General features: G+C 40.8%; 1 protein-coding gene across 14 annotated transcripts in view; it reads right to left on the bottom strand.

The window, feature by feature from the left end:
• The window catches only part of nek2 (NIMA-related kinase 2), a 62,700-nt gene that overhangs the window by 4,485 nt on the left and 39,656 nt on the right, over positions 1–18,559 (bottom strand). For 13 of the 14 annotated variants that reach the window (XM_059985890.1, XM_059985877.1, XM_059985878.1 and 10 more), the window contains 5 exons: positions 6,761–6,978; positions 5,610–5,844; positions 4,981–5,063; positions 2,240–2,366; positions 294–516 (listed from right to left, as the gene is read on the bottom strand). In XM_059985890.1, the coding sequence (XP_059841873.1) occupies positions 294–516; positions 2,240–2,366; positions 4,981–5,063; positions 5,610–5,844; positions 6,761–6,960 (868 nt within the window). In that variant the 5' untranslated portion in view covers positions 6,961–6,978. Of the gene's footprint in view, positions 1–293; positions 517–2,239; positions 2,367–4,980; positions 5,064–5,609; positions 5,845–6,760; positions 6,979–10,076; positions 10,782–18,559 lie in introns of all 14 variants that reach the window. The other variant, XM_059985880.1, reaches the window with a different exon arrangement.

Raw genomic sequence — 18,559 nt, 5'->3', positions numbered from 1 at the left:
ACTCACAAAACAGGAGCAATTTAGAAGCTAAATAACCTGCCAACCCTGGCTTTGAAAAGTGGGAGGAAGGTTGAATACTGGGAAGAAAACACATGAATCTAGTTAAATACCATGAAAACAGTAAGAGGTCAGGATTGAACCTGGATTGCGGGAGCTGTGAGGCAGCTGCACCACTACGAGAATTTATGTTAAGTAGAGCAGTTGAACCTGCCGAATACAGGGAACATGCCTCCAACTCATGTTAGCATACCCTTTCCATTTATTTAATATATTTGAAAAAAAATTATAATTACGTTCAAGAAGCACTTCTCTTTCTTTCAAAGCTTTCTCCCTGCTGTGAAGCTGATCCTCTTTGAGTTTCAACTCTGCCATCAGTGGGTTACTGTCTTGGAAATTATCGTTCTCCAGAGATTTACTACTTCTTCTGTCAGCTGAAATTTTGCGCTGCTCTTCAGCCACCAAATTTGCAATCAAGAAATGTTGCATTAGTTCCTCAACAGAAGGTCTCAAATAATCCTGGTTTACAAAAAGGTAAGTCAACTTAAATTGAAAGAATAAAATCATAGATCTAAATCATCAGTTAACTTTTCCAGTTGTAAAACTTTTCAACAAAGTGATGGGATCACAAAATTACATCTTGCAAGTAGAATCCAAACATGTCACTTAAAGTTACTCTATCCCTTTCAAGCAAGAATTAGTATATGGGAACAATTATGAGTTATATATAGGCAGAAGATCCTTCATTACCACCATATTATACCTCCGCCAATTTGTGAACAGGCAATAGAAAATTAAACTTGTTGATTGAACGAATTGGTTCATTTGCACCCTACAGAAGACCTAACATCTTTCACACTTCAACCTACCAATAATTTTAGTAGGTTCAAAGTTTCTTCAGAGTGGTAGAAAGCGAACACTTACTACACGCCAATGTCACCAAAATCTCAACAACTTTTGTAATCCAAATTAATGGACTGGAGTGTCTGTGGAAGTAACCAATGACCAATTTTTTTGAAAAAATATTCTTGATAATGTTAAATGCAGCATTCGTCTAACAATTGGCAATGTACATCCACTATGCTCAGCAATGCTACAACTCACCCAAAACATTAGCTGGATTCCCCATAATGTTCGCTGTAGTAACAAGGTATGCGAGTAAGTGGACAATTTCATGTGTAAACTAGGTCAGACTTTTTGTATTTGCACCTGTGCTCACTAAAATGATTTTCAGACTTCCCTCACAAAGATTAGAGGACATGCTGCATTGAAATAAGTGAGATTCCAGCTGCTGATGTACAAATCAGTCTCTGTTCAATGATCTATAATTCATAATATTGTTTTATCAACATAAGGTAGTACAAAATACATTCTCATTCCTAAATAACAACGGCCTAGGTTATCGTTACTGAGACACATGCCTTATGTACGTCTTCTGCAAGATTTATTTTCATTTGTCAGAAAGCTTTGTAACTATTTCCGAATACCTCTGATGATCAGAAGTAAACCATACATTCTTAATGAATATCAGTTACCTTGTTCAAATGCATGGCAATGTCACTTTCTCACAGTGCAGGACATCCGAAGACTATAGAAGACATAACTTATTTAATTCCAACTTTATGCAAATTCTCCCAGATTCTGCACTCAAAAACAATACACAAATCTCTTCACCCGAAAACAATGAAGAGATGATCACCAACAAAAAAATCCTATGCCTTTGCCAAATTCTCCTTCAGGCAATATCTAAGAGACCCCTCATTAGAAAACTTATTATTATATTAAACTGACTAGCAGATCCCCCACCTTCTTAGTTCCATCTACGCTGCATTCATATGAACAATTGTCAGTTTTATTGCTGATAGCAACTTCTACCACCTTGGCTGACCTTACCCAGCCTATTCTTTGCAAATCAGACCACAATGGCTATCAAGGCCAAAGGTTTCAGGTTATTAGTTTGGGGGAAATTGCTTAAATGTAATCCAGGGAGTATTCTGTTGATGGGCCGTTCTCAGGAACAGAACCTAAAGTAACCCGAAGACCTGCCTGTAAGACGCACTGAGATCCCAATTACACTGACGTGTCTGTCGCAGTAAACTGACATTTCAAAACTGCTGCTGGTCATCAGCGCAATCATCTCCACTGTCACCACTTTTCACCTTTTGTGCCCAATGGATAGCACAAAATAAATAAAACAAACAATTCAAGGAAGCTATATTGGGGCAGAAAAGCCAATACCAACCTTGAGATTTAGCATTCTGCCAAGGAGATCATTGAGTTCATCTGAATAGCGGAAAGGGATTCTTCTAAACTTGCCTTCCCTTATTTTCTCTGCTAACTCCTTCTGATTAAATGCAGTGAAAGGTGGTCTTTAAAATAAAATTATCGATTAAGTAACCATTATTATTAAATTTAACATGGACACAACAGGTAGCAAAACATACACACAGAGACTAAACAGATTGTGACAAGTACAAGCTTGGGGGAAAAAGGGAGTTCGGATTGAAGACAAACGATTCATTTAAAAACATAAAGGGGATTTGAGGTTTTTTAAATCACCCAAAGAGTGATCGGAATCTGTCAATAATTGCCTTAAAGGCAGAGACTATCACATATTTAAGGAGCCTCTTAAGAGAAGCACTTGAATCACCACAACATAGAATACTGCAGTCCATGTGCTGAAGAAAAGGTAATGATCAGCACAGAATTGGGAAGCTGAAGGGTCTGATTCTATTTTATCTCTCTGATCAGACCCCTAACCAAAGCAACCTTTAAAAACCTCAAAGAAATCCATTCTGACAGGTACAGATATATGAACGTATACACGCAGTGTTTCAGAAACAGCTTCTTCCCCTCTGCTACCTGATTTCTAAATGGACTTTGGACCTTTGGGTTCTACAGTATTTCTGTTTTTGTACGTCTTTTAAAAATCTACTTAATATACATAATTGATTTACTTGTTTATTTATTATTTTAATTTTTTTCTCTGCTTGCTTATGTATTGCATTGAACTGCTGCTGCTAAGTTAACAAATTTCACATCACATGCCAGTGATAATAAACCTGATTCTGATTCTGAAATATTGCATGGTTATTCTTCAATGTAGAAACTGTTGTCTGAACTCAGGCAACGCATCCAAACAAATTTCCTTTCTCCTTTTCAGACCCATTTTCTGATGCAATAAGCTAGTACCTCATGAGTGACTTTCTTTATCAGGAACTACTTGTTCCTTCACAATCTCCTTCAAGCCTTAAAAATGCTTCAAAAAGAGTGTTAAATGGACCAACCAATATACCAATTCAGAATAGAGGGGCAAATAGAATAGCATCATAGAGAATATAGCTACTCTGAGCCATGTGGTGCAGGCTAAGTGGATAGCAATCATCTGTTGCTTCCCTCTCAATACCTCAGCACAGTTGTTTTTACTCCTGGGCCAGGATGGATGATGCTTGATTCTATGCTAGCTACAAAAATATTCTTGAGGCAATGAAAAGGAAAACCAGGTTTCCCTTTTCTAGTCCAATGTAATTTCCAAATGAAACCAAAGTCATTTTTTTAAAAAACTTACTTAACATGTACACTTCTGTGTATATAGAATTATGTACAAGAATAATCTCTGCGATATTTGTTTTTCATCTTCAGTAATGGAAAATAGCCACAAGATGTCATCATTTAACACAAGACAGCTAATTTCTGATTGCAATCAAGTAATCCAAAAACAGCTTCAAGCCTCTCATATTGAGATACAATTGTAAAACAATGCAAGAGTAGCCTAAAATTAGTCAGGTTAGAGTTAATAGAATGTTTTCCTTCAGTATGTTCTCCAAATATTATCAAAGAAATCCGCCATACCTGTTAAAAATTTTAAAAAACAGAAAATGTATCTGCAAAAAGATAATTCTTTAACCCTATTTTAAAAAGTATTGAAAAAACGTAGCAACCAGGACTCCATGCAATACTCCAAAAATTTATACATATGCAACATGACTTCTCTCAACCTAATGCCCCAACTGGAGAAGAGAAGCAAGCGATATACCTCCTTCTGCACTCTATCCATTTGTATTGCCACTTTTTAAATGTTATGGTAATGCACCCTAAAATCCATCTGTATATCAATGTTCCTCGGGTATGTTTTCATCTCCCCAAATACATCCACCTTAACCTTATCCAGGTTAAATTCTATATCACCCCCCACCCTCCCACACACTAATTTCCAGCAGGTCTACAGCCTGCAGAATCCTAATCATCCACAACTTTTCCTATTTTTGCATCACTTGCAAACACTAATCACACAACTGCATTTTCATCAAAATCACATAGATGTAACAAAGAGGTCCTAGCACTGGCTCTTGTGGAATGCAATGGGGTTAGTGATGGAGGTAAATCTGTCACAATCTTAGCCAACTCCTGCTACATATATTTGTTCCAACTCTGCAACTCCAAAGCCGATATAGACTTCCAGCTCTGCTGTCAGACAATTATTCTGCAATGCTGCATGGGAACACCAAACAACATTTTTTCCTGTAAGATGTCTCACATTATAGACATATATCCAGAATGATATTCCCAATTGATAAGTGCCAGTTTTTTACCATAAAGCCTCACCATTTACCTACTGCTGAATTTTATGTCTGTCTTAAAACAGTCAGCTGCATGTAGACATTAAAGAAAACTATTTTCTACCTCAGCATCAAAAGTGTATCCTTCTTCTAGCAGGGATATGACATGGAAAGTAGATTTATAGGTTTTATATTAACTTCAGAAGCACTTTGTCACCGTTCCTTTCCCCTTGATCTTTACGAGAAGTGTTTCTTTCCCACGTCAACAAAAGTTGCAGAAATCATGACCTACTACCACTCAAGTGGGTTGTCAATTTAACAAAAAACAGAAGGCAAATACAAAAAGCAAAATGAAACTAAAACGCAAGCTCACTTCTAAATGATGAGATCTTGCAATTCAGACAAATCTTCATATTTTACTTACGTAAGCGCACAAAGTTCATACAGCAAACATCCCAAAGACCATATGTCAGATTTCTCATTATAGGACGTATGATTAAATTGTTCCTACAAACAAAAAAATTGAAATGGTAAATGCAAATTTGCTAGCCCAGAATTAAAACAATTATATCCTTAGTATCTCCTCTCCAGTTAGAGGAAACAGCCTAATTAAAGCACATAACATTTTACGTAATAGCATGTATACAAATATTCATCCAAGTTAACAATTACACAGTTTAAGTTTAAAATTTGATGGTGTTATTTTTACAATTCCCTTTTGAAAAAGGATAATCAATATTTTTAGGTTACAACAGCATATGCAGGAGGAGGGATTTGGAAGCTGATGTGCCTGTTCCATTTTTGTTTGTGGGGAGGTGGGATCTGGGGGTTGATGAAGGTGCCACCCTTCTTTTCTTTCTTGGTTTCATGGCTACCCAGAGATCCGCAGAATTTCAGAGATGTATACTTTGATAATAAATGAACTTTTGAAATTTTATTCCAGAATTACTTCATGGCTGAAGTTTTTTTTTAAATTAGCACAAAAATAGAGTACAATTTTTGGGATTAGCACAAATTATTGCAACTATTTTTACTATCAAAACATATACTCACTGGAGACATATAGTAAGGAGTGCCAACAAATGTTCTTGCAAAACTGGTGTCATGTTGCAAAATCCTTGCCAAACCAAAATCACCCAGCTTGACATTGTGGTGTACATCAAGAAAGACATTAGCAGGTTTGAGATCTCTGTGTAGCACTGTGTGACCAGAGTGTCTATGACATTCTCGCAAAGCCAGAGCGATCTGAGCAAGTACACGCAAGGCAAAATCTTCTTCTAAATACCGTCTGGAATACAAATACAGGACTTTGTTCAAGAATTAGCACATCCAAAAGTTGTTAGAAGTAAATCAGTTAATACTTAATATTTCTGCAGTTCAAGAGGTTAAAATAACATTAGATCTTCTAAATCAAACAAGCAACAAAGGTAACCTAAGTAACGTCAGAATTATCTTGAAAATCAATAGACATTACAGTCCATCAAGATCAACCTTTTCTAGTGTTGAGATCTATGTCTAAAAAAAAGTTACTCTGATAAAAGAAAATACATTTTATCATTCTTCAAAAATATAAAGAAAATGCTGGTAGACAAATGAGAACAACAACAAAATAAATTTTGGTCTCTCCACAGATACTTCCTTTAATTTTTGAGTATTTTCATGATATTTCATTAGAACTATTTTCACTATGGTCTTTCACATTAACTCTTTATGTAAATACATTCATGTTCACACAGCAGTGTAGCCACCACTAATTGTAAGCAATGCTAGAAACAGTTAGCAGATCAGGCAGCATCTGTAAAAAGACAAAAAGAGTCAGAGGTTCTTTGACAGAACAGAGAAAAAGGACTCAGAACTGAAACTTCAAATCCACAGATGCTGCCTGCCTTGCTAGATATTTCTAGGATATTTCTTGCAATGTTTTTTTAATTACCATTTGTTCTCCATCTGGATATAATTTCAACACTAGAAACAATGTGGAAAGAATAAAATTAGAGTCATTTCAGCAGATACTTCTGCTCCATTGTAAACATCATCAGGCTTTCGGGTAAACTTAGTAGGATATCTAGTATTAAAACAAATCCTGTGGATGTGGTATTCTTCCAATGTTGATTCAAGCAACAGAACTAAGTTGGGAAGATTTTCCACATTATTCTTCATAACATTTTCCAATGTACATTAGCAACAAATTATTCACACCTTACCTTTCCCGTATACACTTGCTAATCAGGCTGGCCAGGTCTCCTCCTTCACAGAACTCCATTACGATGTACAACGTTGTATTTGTTCTGTCAATAATACGGTCATAATATCGAACAATATTTGGATGCTTAAGCTCACGAAGCAAGTTCACTTCTGATACAAGCATCTGTTTCTCTGCCTCAGACATTGATCCATAATCCATCTCTTTCCAAACAAGGACCTGCAAAAGTTAACAAAGAAAACACCCATTATAGACAGACCACAAGTGTTCATCATGTAAATTAGGTTGGCATTTCTCTTCTCACTTGGAAGTTAGAAGAGTGTTTGTTTATAATTAGTGAATGCTGAGAAAGGCTTAATTTTAAAAATAGCTCTACATTATCGAATAAAAGCTTTACTATTTTTAAAATTTAAATTTGGTGCTGATTGTTTCAATTTGTTGACTAAGACATGAATTGTCACTCAAAGTAAATGTTTAATCCAGTCCAGATCCAGCATCTGGATTTTGTTTTCAATAACCAAAGGGACAAAAAAAAACCCATTAATATCTTCAGATGTCACGTAGATGTAGTTCAGATAAGGACATGTTTTTTGGAGATGGGATGCTGGGGGGGAATTTAATAAGGGACACTAATCCTTTTCTACCATATCTTTATCAGGATTTATGAACAGTTGGAGAGGTATAATATGATTAGGAATAGTCAGCATGGCTTTGTCAAAGGCAGGTCGGGCCTTATGAGCCTGATTGAATTTTCTGAGGATGTGACTAAACACATTGATGAAGGAAGAGCAGGATGTAGTCTATATGGATTTCAGCAAGGCATTTGATAAGGTACCCCGTACAAGGCTTATTGACAAAATAAAGAGGTTTGATATCCAAGGGGACATTGCTTTGTGGATCCAGAACTGCCTTGCCCACAGAAGGCAAAGAGTGGTTGTAGACGGGTCATATTCTGCATGGAGGTTGGTCATCAGTGGAGTGCCTCAGGGATCTGTTCTGGGACCCTTAAACTTCGTGATTTTTGTAAATGAGCTGGATGAGGAAGTGGAGGGATGGATTAGTAAGTTTGCTGATAACACAAAGGTTGGAGTAAGTGTGGTGGGCTGTCAGAGGTTACAGCGGGACATTGATTGGATGCAAAACTGGGCTGAGAAGTGACAGATGGAGTTCAACTCAGTTAAGTGTGAAGTGGTTCACTTTGGTAGGTCAAATATGATGGCAGAATATAGTATTAATGGTAAGACTCTTGGCAGTGTGGAGGATCAGAGGGATCTTGGGGTCCGAGTCCATAGGACGCTCAAAGCAGCTGCGCAGGTTAACTCTGTGGTTAAGAAGGCATATGGTGTATTGGCCTTCATCCATCATGGAATCGAATTTAGGAGCCGAGAGGTAATGTTGCAACTATAGTTAGACCCCACTTTGAGTACCGTGCTCATTACAGGAAGTATGCAGAGAAGATTTACAAGGAGGTTGCCTGGATTGGGGAGCACATCTTATTTGGATAGGTTGAGTGAACTCGGCCCTTTCTCCTTGGAGCAAAGGAGGATGAGAGGTGGTCTGACAGAGGTATACAAGATGATGAGAGGCATTGATCGTGTGGATAGTCAGATGCTTTTTCCCAGGGCTGAAATGGTTGCCACAAGAGGACACAGGTTTAAGGTGCTGGGGAGTAGGTACAGGGGAGATGTCAAGGGTAAGTTTTTTTTTTACTCAGAGAGTGGCAAGTGCATGGAATAGGCTGCCAGCAACAGTGGTGGAGGCAGATACAATAGGGTCTTTTAAAAGGCTTTTAGATAGGTACATGGAGCTTAGCAAAATAGAGGGCCATAGTTAAGTCTAGTAATTTCTAAGATAGGGACATGTTTGGCACAACTTTGTTGGCCGAAGGGCCTGTATTGTGCAGTAGTTTTCTATGTTTCTATCTGGGTTGGGATATGAATCTGAAGACAACATTCCTAAACGAGTGTACACAGTTCAACCTCCCTGGGGCAGATTTCTGTCCAAGTATAAGACACAGGAGATACTGAAGCTGCTGGAAATTGAGAGCAATGCACACAAGGAGTCTGGGCGCATAACATTGACTGTTTTATCCCCATCCATCGATGCTGGCTGACCTATATTGCGTGTGTTCTGAATATAACTACAAGCAGTGATCAGGTTTTAAAATCACAAGATGAGGTTGTGTAAGGAAAGAAACGTCTACTGAAAGAGCAATTGATTATTTTACACAACTGGATATGTGACAGTCAGTTTTCAAATAACTTGTATATACCAGGATGTGCGCATATATAGACATATTTGTTTAGTAATAGCAAAGACAAATCTGTCATTAGCATGGGGCATTTCAGGACAGTAGACAAAAGGTACTACAAACAAAATGAGTTAACCCCCAGTGAGCTGAGACAAAGGACGCTCTTTAATGGGTTTCTTGTGAAACGTCAAACTCCAAGCCACAACATACTGATGAGATTAAGGAGTTCAAAGAACAACAGAGGCATGAAATGTGATTAAGTGGCTAAAACAGCTATCTAATCAGTGACACAATATAATCATCCAAGCATTAGAATCACTAGACCTAATAATGAACTGGCACGTTTAAAATACACAATTAAAGCATGTTTCAAACTTCTGCAAAGGACTATAGGAGGCCCCATCTGGCTACCTAGGCTTGCAGTATCACCAAATGTCATGGTCAAATTTCATGGTGCATCAATCGCTTAAAAAATACTAATATATCTAAGACTTATACCATCAGTACATTAGATTTTCGAGATACTGTACTCTTCAATCTGATCTCATTTGCTTGAACTGAATAAAATGCCTGATACATTCACAGCACTGGACTCCAACACGCACGTTCCTGCCCTGTCCTCACATCCTTTCATTTACAATTCAGAAATCTACTGATCTGTTTCAAATCCGAGCAAAGTTCTGCCACAAGAAACTGCAGATAGAGGAATCTGGAGCAAAAAGCAAACTGCTGCCGGCAGCATTTACGCTATCGCTCTGCCTACTCAATATCCCTCTTCCTGCTATTAATCTTCTAACTATTTTGTTGCTCATTTTAACCCTCCAGTTCTCAGCTGGAGAAATGCTGGAGACTGCGTGGTTTGCTCTTGCGTCTGACTTCGGAAAGTACAATCAGAAATGATCTCAGTTATATGCGCCCACAGGCGGCAGCAGCGGTGACCTTCCGCTATTCCCCAACGGAGCCCTTTCTGGTTACTCATGATCACATCAACCCTCGCTTCCTCTCCGAACCTGATAAACATCGGTGGACTTTGAGCGAGGAATCCCTTTTGGGAGCAGATACTCACCTTACCGTCCGACTTCCTCCTGATCTTCTGGCATCTGCCGTAGGAGCCGGAGCCAATAGTCTCTATCAGATCGTAGTCTTCCAGGCGAGACGGCATCTTTCTCCGGTGATGAACAACCCTGACAATTAAAATCACGACTCCGGGTAGCCGCAAAGAAACACGCCGGCCGGCCGCCGAGTCCCGAACTCACGCACCAACCTTTGAAACCGAGCGCTCGATCGCAGCTCCTCTCCGATTGGTAGACACACTTCGTCTTCCCGGTGTTTGATTGGCTGGTAGAATAACAAGAAGTCTGTCGCTAAGCAACAGCCCTCAGCGCGGGAACAGTGCGCGAAATTTAAAACTGATCTGCTGAGTATTTTCTCACTCGCTTTGGTTACTTTTGAAATCGCATATTTAGTTTGTTGTTAGAGACTGGGTGATTCAATGTCCAAATTCGTACTTTATAATACAATGCCTAATTGTGGGCCTCCATAAATAATGACACTTTGGAGGATGAACCCATTAACCAGAATCGGTTTTAATATCTCTGGCATATGTCATTAAAATTTGAAACACGAGAAAGTCTGCAGAAATGAGGAAATTTGCAGATGCTGGAAATTCGAACAACACACACAAAATGCTGGTGGAACACAGCAGGCCAGGCAGTATCTATAGGAAGAAGCGCTGTCGACGTTTCGGGCCCAGACCCTTCGTCAGGACTAACTGAAATAAAAGTAAATAATAAGTAAAAGTAAATAAATAATCTCTTACTATAGAGATTTGCAGATGCTGGAAATCCAAAGTGAATAAATGGTCGCCATTTGGGGTCAAGACTCTTCTACAGGAATGAGAAGAAAGGGGGAAATGCCAGAATAACAGGTATCACAGACTGCATCACTATCTACCATGTGGTGGTGGTGGGGGAGCTACTGAACAGGACCGAAAGAAGCTGCAGAAGGTTGTAAATTTAGTCAGCTCCATCTTGGGTACTAGACTACAAAGTACCCAGGATATCTTAAGGGAGCAGTGTCTCCAAAAGGCAGCATCCATTATTAAGGACCTCCAGCACCCAGGGCAGCCCTTTTCTTACTGTTACCGTTAGGTAGGAGGTACAGAAGCCTGAAAGCACACACTCAGTGATTCAGGAACAGCTTCTTCCCCTCTGCCATTCGATTCCTAAATGGACATTGAACCCTTGGACACTACCTCACTTTTTTAATATACAGTATTTCTGTTTTTGCACATTTTTAAATCTATTCAATATACATATACTGTAATTATTTACTTACATAAATTATTATTTTATTTTATTTATTATTATTTCTCTTTTATATTACGTATTGCACTGAACTGCTGCTGCTAAGTTAACAAATTTCACGTCACATTCTGGTGATAATAAACCTGATTCAAATTCTGATTCTGATTAAGTCAGTCATCAAGAAATGGAAATAATTTGGCACAGCTGTAAATTTGTCTAGAGCAGACTGTCCTCAAAAACTGAGTCACCGTGCAAGAAGGGGACTAGTGAGGGAGGCCAGCAAGAGACCTATGACAACTCTGGAGGAGTTACAAGCTTCAGTGGCTGAGATGGAAGAGACTGCACATACAACTGTTGCCAGGGTGTTTCAGCAGTCACAGCTTTATGGGAGAATGGCAGAGAAAGCCACTGTTGAAAAAGACTCACCAGAAATCTCGGTTAAAGTTTGCCAGAAGGCAGACTCTGAAGTCAGCTGGAAGAAGGTTCTATGTACTGATGAAACCAGAATAGAGCTTTTTGGCCATCAGACTTAATGCTATGTTTGGCATAAGCCAAACACCACACATCATCAAAGTGGCCAAGTCAAAGACCAGACCTCAATGCAATTGAGAATTTGTGGCTAGACTTGAAATGGCATGATCCCCATGCAATCTGACAGAGCTTGAGCAGTTTTGTAAAGAAGAAGGGGAAAAGTTTGCAGCGTCCAGGTGTACAAAGCTGATAGAGACCTATCCACACAGACTCTAGGCTGGAAATGCTGCCAAAGGTGCACCAACTAAATACTGACTTGAAGGAGGTGAATACTTACGCAATCAGTTATTTTGTGTTTTATATTTGTAACTAATTTAGAATAATTTGTAAAGAGTCTTTTTCTGTTGATCGGTATCAAAAAAGCCAAATTAAATCCATTGTGATTGTAAAACAATAAAACATGAGAACTTCCAAGAGAGGTGATTACTTTTGATAGGCATCGTATATATATCGTATATATAAAAAATAGATCAAAATGAGTGCAAAAAATATGGAGGTAGTGTTCCGCACAAAATGGTAGAGGAAGTCAGCAGGCGAGGCAGCATCTTTGGAAAAGAGTAAGCAGTTGACATTTTGGTCAAGACCTTTCATTCGAACTGAAGAAAAAAGATGGGAAGTCAGAGTAAGAAGGTGGGGAGGGGAGGAACAAGTACAAGGTAGTACGTTGACAGGTGAAACTGGGGTGGGGGAGGAATGGGTGAGTAAAGAGCTGGGGTCAATTTGTGAAAGATATAATAGGCTAGAGAAGGGGGAATGTGATGGAAGAGGACAGAAGACCATGGAAGAAACATAAGGAGGAGAAGCAGCAGAGGGAGGTGACAAGCAGGGAAGGAGATAAGGTGAGAGAGGGAATTGGGAATGGGGAATGGTAAAGGGGAGGGGCAGTTGCTGGAGGGTCGAGAAATCGATGTTCATGCCATCATGTTGGAAGCTACTCAGAAGGAATAACATGAGGTGTTGCTCCTCCAACCGAAGTATGGCCTCATAGCAACAGAAGTGGAGGACATAGACTGACATGTTGGAATGGGAATGGGAAGTTGAATTGAAACACATGGCACCGGGAGATCCACTTTTTTTGGCAGACGCAGCATAGGTGTTCGGCAAAGTGGTCTTCCAATCTGCGTCAGGTCTCACTGGTATACAGGAGGCCATGCTGGGAGGACTGGATACAGTAGATATCTCCAACAGTCTCATAGGTGAAATGTCACCTCACATGGAAGTACTGTTGGAGCCCTGAATTGTGGTAAGTGAGGAGGTTTAAGAGCAGTTGTGGCACTTGTTCTGCTTGCAAGGATAAGTGCCAGGAGGGACATCATTAGGGAGGGACAAATTGACAAGGGGGTCATTTGGGGAGTGATACCAGTGGAAAGCAGAAAGTTGGGGGGAAGGTGATAAAGAAGTATTTGGTGGTAGGATCCCGTTGGAGGAATTATGGAAAATTATGTGCTGGACACAGAGGCTGGTAGGGTGGTAGGTAAGGACAAGAGGAACTCTACCCCCAGAGAGATGGTAGGTGAATGGGGTGAGGGCAGACATGCACACATTGAAAGAGATGTGGGTGAGGGCAGCATTAATGGTGGAGGAAGGAAAGTCCCTTTCTTTGAAAAAGGAAGAGCTTATTAATTCTGGAATGAAAAGCCTCATCCTCAGAGGAGAAGGAGCAGAAATGGAGGAATTGAAAGAAGGGTCTCTGCTTCTTTCTGGACACCAGACCCAACCTGTTCCTCTCCACCACCATTCTCCTCCATATGGTGGAACTGGTCCTCACTCGCAATAGTTTCTCCTTTGGTTCCTCCCACTTCCTTCAAACAAAAAGTGTAGCCATGGGCACTTGCATGGGTCCCAGCAATGCCTGCCTGTTTGTCTGCCATGTGGAACAGTCGGTGGTCCAAGCCAACACTGGTATCGCTCCCCAACTTCTCATACTGCTGTTGCCTGCACCCAAGATCATCAGCTTCATCAACTTTGCCTGCAACTTCCACCCTGCCTCAAATTTACCTGGTCCATTCCCACACCTCCCTCCCCTTTCCAGCTCTCTCTGTTTCCATCTCTGGAGACAGTTATCTACTGATATCTTTTATAAACCCACTGATTCTCACATCTACCTGGACTATACCTCTTCACACCCTGTCACTTGTAAAAAATGCCATCCCCTTTTCTCACCTCCTCCCTCACTATCATTCAGGGCCCCAAACAGGTGAGGTGACCCTTCACCTGTGAGTCTGTTGGGGTCATCTACTGCATCCAGTGCTCACAGTGTAGCCTCCTGTATATATTGCTGAGACCTAAAGCAGATTGGGAGACCACTTTGCTGAGCACCTACGCTCCCAGTGGATCTCCCGGTGGCCACCATTTCAATTCTACTTCCCATTCCCATTCCCACAGACCATGGCCTCCTCTACTGCCACAATAAGGCTGCACTCAGGTTGGAGGAGCAACACCTTATATTCCATTTGGGTAGCCTCTAACCTGGTTACATGAACATTGATTTCTCAAACTTCCGGCAGTTGCCCCCCCCCCTCCCTTTACCATTCCCCATATCCATTTCCCTCGCTCACCTTATCTCCTTACCTGCCCATCACCTCCCTTTGGTTCTCCTCCTCCTTACACTTCATGGCCTTCTGTCCTCTCCTACCAAAATCCTGCATTTTGTGCATATTACTTTGATTTCCAGTGTTACGAAGGATAAACAGCTCTGATGGGCAGAAGGGTGCAAGGTTGCCCATGTCCCCCTCCTCTGGGAGAATTACAAACCGTTACTGTTGCCAGGCTGTTAATGAGAGAGAAAGAGATGGAACAAAACATACTGGGACTGGAACATTTGCTTCAGACAAGGGCGAGATAACACCGGGGGGAGAGACCATATTATGACTCCAGTAAGACTTACGGCTCTGGAGAGGGCTGTTTACTTGGTACTATTCTGTTCATTAAAATTCCTCAGTGGACAGCTGGAGTGGGCTGGTTTGATGGGCTCAGCCATTCAAAACTGATTGACACCTGAGACCCTGTGAGTAGGGATAAAAGTGAGGTCTGGGGAGACACCCCTCAGACACACCAGGAGACACACTAGTGAGCACTGTTTAAGTGTTGGAACCCACGAGAAAAGTGTGGGGCATCGGAGACCGAACGAAGGATCGGTCAATTTTAACTCACAGTGTTTATAGCAAGGCCGGTGGGGGCTTGTGTGTGTGTGTCCACCCTTGCCTGGGTGTCGAGTCCACCATAGAAGAATGGTCTAGCTAAAGGACAGAGGGGTCATACCTGAATGGCCACAACAACACATCGACAGATCAAGAAAGTAAAGGAAGGTTTGAATGACTGTAGCTGTCACTGTTTGCTCGCCCTCTCTCTCTCTCTCTCTCCCTCCAACGATTACAACAAAAGAATCAACAACTACCTCAGCCTACATGAACTGAACTGAACTTTATATTCACATTTGATAATTCCTTATCCCCTAGACAACGATAGAGCTTGTTTATTATTGATTATTATTGTACCCACACTTTTAGGTTTAGTATTGCTAATGTGTATTATCAGTATATTTGCATTGTTGATATTGATTTGTATATTTTACTAATAAACACTGTTTTGAAAATAGTACCAGACTCCAACGGATACTTCTATCTTTGCTGGTAAGACACCCAATTACGGGGTATGTAACCAATTGGGGCCTCGTCTCGAGATTTGATACCAAATTGGGGGGCCAGTGAATCAGGCTATAAGTCCATTATTTGTTCTGGTTGCATGGGTAGCCAGATGGGAAACCAGCAAAGATGGATGCAGACAAACTTATACAAAACCCGACTTTGAAATCGCTAGAGAGTGCCAAAAAGACAGACTTGGTGAATATTGTGAAAGGTTTAAATTTCACAGAGGTGAAGTCGTCAATGAAAAAGTGGGAGATACAGAGGGCCATAGCCCAGTATTATATATCCAAGGATGTGTTCACACCTGATGCATTGGATCTGTTCCCTGAAAAGAAACCAGTTGTTGGGGGTGGTTCAGTTAGAGTTGGAAAAATTAAGGTTGGACACGGAACAGAAGAAAAGGGAGTATGAGCTCCAGCTAAAGGAGTTAGAGGCGAAAAGGGAGCAGGAAAGAGCTGCATGGGAGAAGGAAAAAGCTGAGTTAGAGAAACAGAGGGAGCATGAACTTAGGTTAAAACAGCTGGAAGCAGAGGAGGAAGAAAAGAAAGCTGAAAGGCAGATGAAGGAAAGGGAGAAAGAGAGGCAACATGAGTTGGAAATAGAGAGGGTAAAGCAACAGGGAAAAGACCATGAGGAAGGTTCAAGAGGGGAGAGGTTTAATGTTAGTAGAGAGTTTAGGTTAGTACCTCCGTTCAAGGAGATAGATGTTGATAGTTACTTCTTGCATTTTGAAAAGGTGGCAGTGAATCAGAAGTGGCCCAGAGATCAGTGGGTGGTGTTGTTACAAAGTGCATTAAAAAGTAAGGCTCGACGGGCATATGCAGCATTGTCCATGGACGAGTCTGCGGATTATGAGGAAGTAAAACAGGCTATCCTTCGGGCCTATGAGTTGGTACCTGAGGCATATAGACAAAAGTTCAGATATTTAAAGAAACTGTGGAATCAGACGTATGCAGAGTTTGCCTATGAAAAGGGTGTGCTCTTGGATCGTTGGTGTGCTGCAGAAAAGATGGAGTAGGATTTCCATCGTTTCAGAGAGTTAATTCTGATTGAGGAATTTAAAGGTTGTGTTTCGGATAATATCAGGATGTATCTGAACGAGAAGCCGAATCAGTCTATATCGGAATTTGCTAGGTTCGCAGATGAATATGCCCTAACCCACAAGTCAAGGTTTTACTCGAATAAGAGTTATCAGAAAGGCAGTAGGGACGGTAAAGAAAGTCCACCGGCTAAGGTAGAGAATAAGCCGGGAGCTAGTGGTAAAGGTAAGGAGGAGGACAAGCAGGCTGGGAGGAAGGTTCCTGGCTTGACCTGTTATAATTGTGGAAAGGTTGGTCATATCGCATCTAAGTGCTGTGCTCCGAAGAAGGAGACAGGAAAAGGGAATACGGCAGTCCCTACAGGGTGTATTGACTCGATCAGCAAATCGACGAGGAAGGCAAGGGTAGATAGAGTACGAGAGGGGCGTGAGAAATTTATTTCAGAAGGGACGGTGTCTGTTAAAGAGGGAGAGACCCCAGTTCCAGTGAGAATCTGGAGAGATACTGGGGCTGATCAGTCATTGATCCTAAGTAAGGTGCTAGATTTTGGTCCTGAAACTGGAGAGGTAGTTTTAAGAGGTATAGGAAAAGGGACAGAAGCTGTGCCTTTGCATGGGATCATTTTAAAATGTGACCTGGTATCTGGACCAGTCGAAGTAGGGGTGCAGTCAGAATTACCGAGAGACAGCGTGGACGTCCTTCTTGGTAATGATTTAGCAGGTGGTGATGTGTGTTCAGCAGTGAAATTAACTAGCAAGCCTGTGGGTGCTGAGGACCCGCCCCTGAATTCTAAGATCTATCCCGCATGCGCAATCACTCACGGCATGTCGAGAAAGGCAGCTGAGAAAGAGGACAGTTTAAATGAGTCCAGTGTTGATTTGGCTGAGACATTTTTACCGACCCTGTACCAAGAGGGGTTAGGGGATGGTGAAGCGGAGAATAGGGAGGTGAAAGAGAGTAAAGGAGAGGAGGTAGACCTACCCTTAGTGAAGAGAGAATTTATAGCAGCACAGAGTAAAGATGAGAAACAGATAAGGCAGTTAGAAGGTCCAGGGTTGGACACGGATGATCTGTCTGGCTTGACAGAGCAGTTTGAAGTTGAAAATTTTAAATGTGTTCCCGATAATGATATAGGGGCAGTCCTAGATGAAAAGGATGCCATTACCTTGAAGGAGTCTGCTGGGTTAGCAGATGAAGTTGTTTTAACCCGCAGGGTTAAGCTTACTCCGGATGGGTGTTGCTCAGAGAGTAACTGGGAGGATCAGGGGAACTTAGAATTTGAAAAACAGACTGGTATGGAAAGCCTGAAAGAGGTCAATGTCCCGTTTGCCTGTGTTCAGGATGTAAAGGATGTGAAGTCACAAGGTACTGAACCTAGTATTGAAGCTCAGGAAAAGTCTGAGGTATCTGATTTAGTTGAAAAAGGAATACAGTCCTTTTGGGTCAGATGGACTTGGTTCAGTGAAGAAAGGGTACCAGTGGAGAGTGAGAATTCTCAGTTGTTTGTGTTAGAAGGTGTGTTAAAAGTTAGTGAGAGATGAAAGGTGGTGATATGAATATTATTGAAGGAGAAGGGAAAGGTGTTGTTCCTAGACTATTGAATAAAGAAAATTTAAAGTCTGAATTGGTTTTAGAAGCAGTAACCATGCTAAAGGAACAATGGCTTGTTAACAAGGTGCCTGTGAATCAATTACAGTTTGTTTTGGAATTTAAAGGTAAACAACTTGCTGGTGTTATTCAGGGATGTGCTTTGGAGGGACAGAAACAAAAATGTTGTTTTGACAAAGAGGGATCACTTGCAGATGTTAAACTGAAAACTAATAGAATGAAGGGTCCTGAAGATAAAAGTAATGACTTGCTCAGAAATAAAGAATTGTGTGGAAGTTCAGAAAATGGCCTAAGTTTGAAAAACATTGGTGATAACCCCTATGAAAGGAGTATGTGAAAGCCTATTCCACACTGGTGAGTCAGCTAACCATGTGAGAGTTAAATGGAAAAGGGGCAAAGGTTGACAAAATGCCACTT

This window comes from Hypanus sabinus, chromosome 12 (genome assembly GCF_030144855.1).
Source record: "Hypanus sabinus isolate sHypSab1 chromosome 12, sHypSab1.hap1, whole genome shotgun sequence".
Classification (NCBI taxonomy): domain Eukaryota; kingdom Metazoa; phylum Chordata; class Chondrichthyes; order Myliobatiformes; family Dasyatidae; genus Hypanus; species Hypanus sabinus.
The sequence above is the reverse complement of the archived record's forward strand: the minus strand, read 5'-3'. Positions and strand labels throughout refer to the sequence as shown.